Raw genomic sequence first — 7,953 nt, 5'->3', positions numbered from 1 at the left:
ATCGGGTTCTACTCTTAGCTATGGCACTGATGAGCTGTGTGAAGCTGTCTCTGTTTTCTAATTGGCAAAATAATGGTGTCCAGTGAGTTCTCTTCCAGCTGTAACATTCTGTTTTCTGTGAGAATGAAAGAGTATTATGCCCAAAGCCAAATCAGTAAGGAGAACTTCTGTAGGTCCAGAAGCCAGAGGGAATACAGTATATGGTTCTCAAAATGTACACATAGCACCATTCATCGAAGAAAAGCGATTTTACTTTAGATCAGTGTTTCTGAACCTTGACAAGATAATTGTTGTGGACCGCTGTCCTATTTCTGTAGGATATTTAACCACATCCCTGGGCTCTCTCCACTAGGTGGTAGAAGCAGCTCAGACTCACAACCAATAATGTTTTCAGACACTGCCAAACGTCCCCTGAGCAAAAGTGCTCTGGGTGGAGAACCACTAATCTCGATGTATTCCTCCAGCCAAGATTAAGTAATACACATATACCTTATTCATCAATACCTTGATTTTATAGGTAGGAAAATTAAGACATTTCATGAAAAATAAAATACACTGTATTATGGATGATACAGTCAAGCATCTGAAACTGAATTGATGTCTTAGCCATTTCCAATCTTTAATCAAAATAGTATTCCTCTTAAAGTAACATGAAAAAATAACCCATATTAAAAATATTGAAAATAAGCATCATTAATAAAACACCAATGAATGATGACTAGTTCTACGTCCCTCTAACCTCATTGTATTCATTAGCTACAGCTCCAGAGTAAAAATAATTATGGCTTTTGTTATGGCTTCTAGCCTTTAAAATAGGTTTCCCATCTGGTAAGCCTAACAACTAAGGCCTTTTAGTATTAAACAGAATTGAAGGTTAATCATCAAGCTAAAGACATAACAAGAAAATAATGACCCTGTCACCTGAAGGTCGTCTCAGTTTACTGTTCCCTGTGTAATCAGACACCTTAAACTAATTCCAGCAGCACGTCTAAGGGAGTCACAGATCCAGCTCCCAAGCACATCAAGGAAAGTGCTAGTACACCAGACAATGGCAGGAGAATGTCTTAGTTAAACTTTTGATAATAAAATAATACAAAAATAATACAGAAGTGGAAACCCTTGTGAGAGGATTTTTTCCCCTCAATCTGGGAACAAGATCATTATACTTGTGTGAGACTCTAAGTTTTTTGTTTTTGTTTTTGATGATTGTATTTATTTGAGAGAGAGACAGTGAGAGAGAGCATGAGAGGGCAAGTCAGAGGAAGAAGCAGACTCCCCTTGGAGCTGGGTGCCCGGTATGGGACTCGATCCTGAGACTCCGGGATCATGACCTGAGCTGAAGGCAGTTGTTTAACCAACTGAGCCACCCAGGCGCCCCGACTGTAAGTTTTGCAGAATGAAATAAGCTGGAAGTGCTGTAATACGGTTGAAATGTGGAAGACTGTACTGTAACTTCCAGGCAGGTCCTTGCGCTCTAAGCAGGTCTAGTCAACCCTCCCTATCTCCATAGGACAACTTCAAGCAGTCAACCAAGCAAGTACAAATATGCAGTGCTCTACAAATGGCTCTTACTTATTATATAGGTCTTAGGATAAACATGTTTATACTTTGACTGGATAGTCACGTGGAGATGATACACATGGCGGCTGTGTAAAACGAGTCGGTGAAATATCTTGCCTTCCTTCATGATTTCTTCAGTCTTTTTTCCAGTGGACATAACATTTTCTAAAAATTCTGAATCTTCTAAGTACAGCTCGTCTCCTGAAAAATAGTATTTTGATTCCGCAGTGTTATAAAACATAACAAAACGTTAGTGACATACACTGGTATTTATTTTCACCTGTCGTGTCTAGAACAGAGACAGGTGTTAAATAACTCTAATTTTATGAGCTTACCTAAATTTCTTTCCTTCCCCACAGTCCCATTCCCCAGCCAAGAATTTTCTTTGGGCACAAAAGTATTTATGATTGGTATTTTTTCATCACAAACTATCAGTTTTAGACTGGCCCATGACTTGTTTATCCTAGTCAATATCACTATTGGCCTTGATATCCATATATTGTTGCGTTTTAATGTGGGCTGTTCTAATAATTTTAAGGTTAAATAATCGAAATTGTCTTTACACATCAAGACCACTAAACTATCCCACTCTAGGATGAGGAACAAATATTTTCACTGTTCTGAGAACTGAGCCAAGTAGCTGCGAGACAGGTCACAAAACCCCACTCTAAACTGCCATAAAACCCCTACCTGGCACTTGTCCAACAACTGACCACTAACAAACTCCCTAATTCAAATAAATTGACAATTGCTCATAATTCAAGTTCTTAATAGAATGTACTTGAAAACAGAAGTTTTCAACTTCATACTTTATTCTCATAATTCAAAATTATAATGTAAAAATATGAGAATATATAAGAAAGAACTTTGTCAAGATCTAGTAAACATTTAAATAAATGTATATGTGTGTGTATAAAGCGAAATATTCAGAACTTTTGGTTAAAATAAACACTATGGATATTTTATAGAATTAGACCTTACTTAATAAACTGCTGTATTGTGTAAAACGACAGTAATTCATGTCTCCGTGCTGGGCAATACTTCCATACAGCCCCGTGCATTAAACGTGAATACTAAATGTGAAAAAGCACTGGTACTTCACTGACTTACCTGGTAAAAGCTCGAGCATTCCATCAGCAGTTAAAAATGTGATTGGCAGCCATCTTTCCATTCCTTCTGACGCACCATCCAAACAAAACTTGTGCAAGTCAGAGAGAGAGGCAAAATTTCCCAGTCTTCTTATTTCATAGAATTGTGGAGGTGCAAACCAAATTTCCTTTGATATGAAACTCTCAGTTGCCTCTGATGGAGATGACCACTGTGGAAGACAAAGGTTGGGGCTCCTAAGGTTTATTCCAGAGGCAATCAAAGATTCGAAATCGTTAGGTTAGTACGCAAATCTAATTGAAGTTGTAAAATTAATTCATTAATGTGACTTGCTAGATTCCTCTGAGACAACATGAAAATTTTGGTAACAATATCTGGGTTGACCCCCCGCCCCCAAGAGGTTGGTTAATGAAAAGTTTCTGAAATGAAAAATACACAGGACAGAGAGGCACCTGGGTGGCTCAGTGAGTTAAAGCCTCTGCCTTCAGCTCCAGTCATGATCCCAGGGTCCCAGGGTCTGCTCAGCGGGGAGCCTGCTTCCCCCTCTCTCTCTCTGCCTGCCTCTCTACCTGCTTGTGATCTGTCTGTCAAATAAATAAAGTAAAAAAAAAAAAAAATACATAGGGCAGATAAAAAACTAAAAGCAAAATGATAGATTTGAACTAAATATAAATACTTAAATATATAGACATATATAAATGATCTAAACACCCCAACTGAAAGGTGGAACTTGTGCTATTGATTTAAAAAAAAAAAAAAAAAAAAGGCGAGAGCATATATTGTCTACAAGAAACATACGTTAAATATAAAGACAGGGGCACCTGGGTGGCTCAGTGGGTTAAAGCCTCGTCCTTCGGCCCGGGTCGTGATCCAGGGTCCTGGGATCAAGCCCCACGTCGGGCTCTCTGCTCAGCGGAGAGCCTGCTTCCTCCTCTCTCCCTGCCTGCCTCTTTGCCTACTTGTGGTCTTTGTCTGTCAAATAAATAAATAAAATCTTTATAAATAAATAAATAAATAAATAAAAAGACAGAGGGGTGTCTGGGTGGTACAGTTGGTGAAGCCCTCCCACTCATGGTCTTTCTCTCTGAAATGAATAAATAAATCTTCTAAAAAATAAAACAAAAGTAAAGATACAGACAAGTTAAAATTAAAGGCTGGGAAAAGATACTATGCTCTTGCTAATCAAATAAAAGGGAGAGTGGCTATATTAACATTAGAGGAAATTTCAGATCTCAGGATAAGGAATATTGCCAGGGATAAAGAAGCTCATTTCAAAATAATTAAAGGGTTAATCCATCAAACTTTAACAGTCCTAAATGTCTAGTCCTAAATGTCTATGCAGCATCTTACGAGGGAGCTTCAAAATACATGACAAAAAACCTGACAGAACTAAAAGAGGAAAAGACTAATCCATAATTACTCATTAAAAATTTCACCATTCCTGGGACACCTAGCTCGCTCAGGCAGTAGAGCATGCGGCTCTTGATCTCAGGGTTCTGAATACGAGCCCCATGTTGGCTGTAGAGAGTATTTTATTTTTTTATTTTTTTAAAAGATTTTATTCATTTGACAGAGAGAGATCACAAGTAGACAGAGAGGCAGGCAGAGAAAGAGAGAGAGAGAGAGAGAGAAGCAGGCTCCCTGCTGAGCAGAGAGCCCATGCGGGACTCGATCCCAGGACCCTGAGATCATGACCTGAGCCAAAGGCAGCTGCTCAACGCCCTGAGCCACCCAGGCGCCCCTGTAGGGACTATTTTAAAAAAATCTTTAAAAAAAATTTTTCAGCATTCCTGTCAATATCTGATAGAACAAGGAAATGGCAAAGAACTGAAAGTCACTACCAACAAATTTAACCTAATTGACATTTTTACAAACACTCCATCAAACATAGCATTCTTCTTTTTAGGTGCAAAGAGAACATTCACCAAGACAGACCCATATTGGTGGCCATAAAACGAGTCTCCATGAATTTAAGACTGAAACCACATAAAGGATGTTCTCTGAGGGCATAATTAACTGTTGTGGGCATGAAATGAATTCACGCAGGTAAAGTGCTCAGAAAGGAGCCTGGTACATGAGCAGCACTGCACATTCCGGGGATCTTCCTCGGGTGAGAACCATGGAGAACCATGGGAGAGGCAGAGTGAGGCCTGGACTGTGAAGCTGGGGAAAGCAGAGAGCACTTCACCAAGGTCCTGGCTTTGGCCTGTAGGGCTAAGGGCTGGACTTCCTGGGTGCCATGCCCTCTCTGTGGGCTCTATGGCTCTGAGGAAGCTACATCGACCGGACTTTGGTTCAGTTTACAATTTCGAAAACTTAGGACTCTGCAAAAGCCATATGCATTCAGTAGAAACGTTACTTTTGAATTTTGAGCTTTCCCCCCAGCTAGCTACTCACTACTGGTAACCCTGGGCAGGAGCAATGAGCAAACTCTCAGTCAGGCATGAGATCATGAAGGTAAACCAAAGACATGCTTACACGCATACTGTTGCTCACTTCCAGTATTCAATAAATTATATGAGATAAGTCAATCCTTCGTTATAAAACAGCCTTCGTATTAGGGGATTTTGCCCAGCAGAAGACTAATATAAGGGCTCTGAGCACCATTAAGGTAGGCCAGGCTAAGCCATGATCTTAGGTAGATAAGGTCCACCAGCTGGAGCCCCATCATAGTTGGGAGAACACCTGTCATCAGCCTCTCTATCCTGGGCTTATCGGGAGGTTCCAGGCGGGCCTTGGCTACCGGCCGGGGGCCCTCATTCTCAAGTTCGGGTGGGTCCCCACTCCGGCCCAGCACGCCCTACCTGGCAGTTCACCACCTCGGTCAAGTCTGGGTAGACCGGCGGCGGCTCGCTCAGGCAGCACAAGAAGAAGGCCGTGTCGTAGCGGCGGCCGCCGGGGCGCGTGAACGGCGTGAGCCAGCCGCCCCAGTCGTGCAGCGCCCAGATGTCGGGCGTGCAGTCGAGGTGCGCACACAGGCTCAGGAAGTGGCGCGGGTCGCGGCGGACGCGGTCGCGCCAAGCGTCCAGGCCCGGTGGCGGAGCGAGCGCCCGGCCCAACTTGGGAGCGGCGGGCTGGGCGGCCCGAGGCCGCAGCAGCAACACGCCCGCCTCCTCGAAGGTCTCGCGGATGGCGCAGATGCGGGAGGCGACGTCATCCGGCAGCGCCGCGGCGTCCCCGTCGGCGGCGGCGGGGGCGTCCGGCAGCCCCGGGAAGGAGGCTGGCCGAGACCATGCGGGCCCCAGGCCGAAGCGCGGCGGCCGGTGATGCGGAGCGAAGAGGCGCAGCCAGTCCGCCGAGCTGTCTGCGGAGCTCGTCAGGCCTCCCGGGAAGACGTGCGCACTGGGCAGGAAGCCTTGGCTCCTGGAGCGCTGCAGCAGCAGCAGCCGGAAGCCCTCGGGGGGCAGCGACGGGGCGGCAGGGCTCGGGCGCGCCCAGCCGGCCGCCAGCACGACGGTGGCTGCCCGCCGCCAGCTGCTGGAGCGCGGCCGCAGGGAGCCGTTCATGGCGGGCGGCGGCGGGTGGCTACCAAGCTCGGGGCTGCGTCACGGCGGGAGCTGTCGCGCACCGATCTTACCGCCCCCAGCGGTTGTCCAGGGCTTGGGGACCCACGCCGGTGTCTTACTGAACGAGCTTGAGGTGTGGCGAGCGCACTGGACGCCGGGTGAATTCGGGCTGTTTGGCCTCGGTCCGCGCCTGCCTCGGAGGGGGCGGGGGGCGTGGCGGCGAGGCGGGCCGGCGCCGCCTCTAGTGCTTAGTTCCCAGTCCGGTCACCGGTAGGACTAAGGCTCTCACTTTCCCCGGCGAGGAATTGTCTTGTCGTTCACAGCCACCTGAAAGGAGGACCTCCTTGTCCCCACTCAGGACACGTGGACTCAGACTTTAGAAGCAATAAGGGAAAAAATATTTCCTGGACATTCTGTCCATATTTATAACTTCATTATGACAAAGAAGAGCCTAAGAAAGTCTAGGACATAATAAACCGGGAATATGATCAGTAACGCCTGTCACAAAGGATCAAGCCTCCCAACTGTGTGGGAAAATGGGCAAGAAAAGAGGTCAGTGATTTTTTAAAAGTCACAGCCAGCAAGTGTTGGAAAGAGTCTCCAAACCTATTGGCATAGTCTCAGAGTTCCCTGCCCAGGCCTGTCCTGCGAGGGGCACAGTGCCAGCTGCTCCAGGTCACACAGTGTGCACAGCGATCCCCTAGTAGCTCTAGGAGTTACATGTGCCACTTGGCATGAGAGAGTGAGTCACTTTGTTTGACACAGTTGCTTACTTCATAGCTAAAGGCAGCTGACTCTTCATTCTTAAAGATTTTTTTTTTTTTTAATTTAACAGAGAGATCACAAGTAGGCAGAGAGGCAAGCTCCCCGCTGAGCAGAGAGCCCCATTAGGGGCTGGATCCCAGGACCCTGAGATCATGACCTGAGCCTAAGGCAGAGGCTTTACCCTGAGCCACCCAGGCGCCCTAATTGAGTCTTCATTCTTATGTTCTTCTAGTCCTGCTAGCTTTACTTAAAATTGAGAAAGTCCTTATTTGATTAGAACATGGTAGGCCTTGGGGAAAAAAAAATCTTTCCCCATGTTTCCTGTTGCTTCTCACCTATAGCTGTGTGCAGTCTTTTAGTTCGGTCTCGAGTTCAGCAAGCCCAAATTCATTTCTGTTATCCATTATTTATCAGGCTTTTCAGTTTAAAATGGAAAGAAAGGGGTTCCTCGGTGGCTTAGTCGATTGGGCATCTGCCTTCAGCTCAGGTCATGATCTGGTCCTGGGATGGAGCCCTGCATCAGGCTCCCTCCTCAGTGGGGAGCCTGCTTCTCCCTCTTCCTCTGACTGCCTCTCCCCCTGCTCGTACTCTCTCTCTGTGTCAAATAAATAAAATCTTAAAAAAACAAAACAAAACCGGAAAGAAAGAGAATGTGATCTATGGGGCTAGCCACAAAAGAAAACTTGAGCTTGGACACTCCATGGTATCAGGAAAACCTGTTCAGCCTTCCTAGGAGCCAAGGCATGTCACCTGGGTTAAACAAAATACACCTGTGATTAACCAGTACCATCCTGTGCCTCCTGAATCACCATAGAAAAATTATGTCTCGAAATGTTCATTGAAAAGAGTTTTAAAAAGTTTCACAGCATTGTTTTCTCAAATATGTATGGATTCCATTTATGGGACATTTTGGAAAAGGCAAAACTGTAGGGACAGAAACGAAGTCAGTGGTTGCCAGAGCCTGGGGCAGAAGTAAAGGATTGACTAGGAAAGCACGTGGCCAGAGGTTGGGGCG

At 45.6% G+C, this 7,953-nt stretch overlaps 1 protein-coding gene across 1 annotated transcript; it reads right to left on the bottom strand.

Annotated features, from left to right (window-relative positions):
* Positions 1-233: 233 nt before the first annotated feature.
* Positions 234-6,324, bottom strand: NUDT19 (nudix hydrolase 19). The gene is made up of 3 exons (XM_047711105.1): positions 5,472-6,324; positions 2,671-2,878; positions 234-1,761 (listed from the first exon to the last, which is right to left on the bottom strand). The coding sequence occupies exons 1-3, from the start codon at positions 6,171-6,173 to the stop codon at positions 1,556-1,558; spliced, it is 1,116 nt and encodes a 371-aa protein (XP_047567061.1). The 5' UTR covers positions 6,174-6,324; the 3' UTR covers positions 234-1,555.
* Positions 6,325-7,953: the final 1,629 nt, after the last annotated feature.

Source organism: Lutra lutra, chromosome 17, assembly GCF_902655055.1.
Source record: "Lutra lutra chromosome 17, mLutLut1.2, whole genome shotgun sequence".
NCBI classification, from domain to species: Eukaryota; Metazoa; Chordata; class Mammalia; order Carnivora; family Mustelidae; genus Lutra; species Lutra lutra.
Note: the sequence above shows the minus strand (reverse complement) of the source record. Positions and strands in the feature narration are given on the sequence as shown.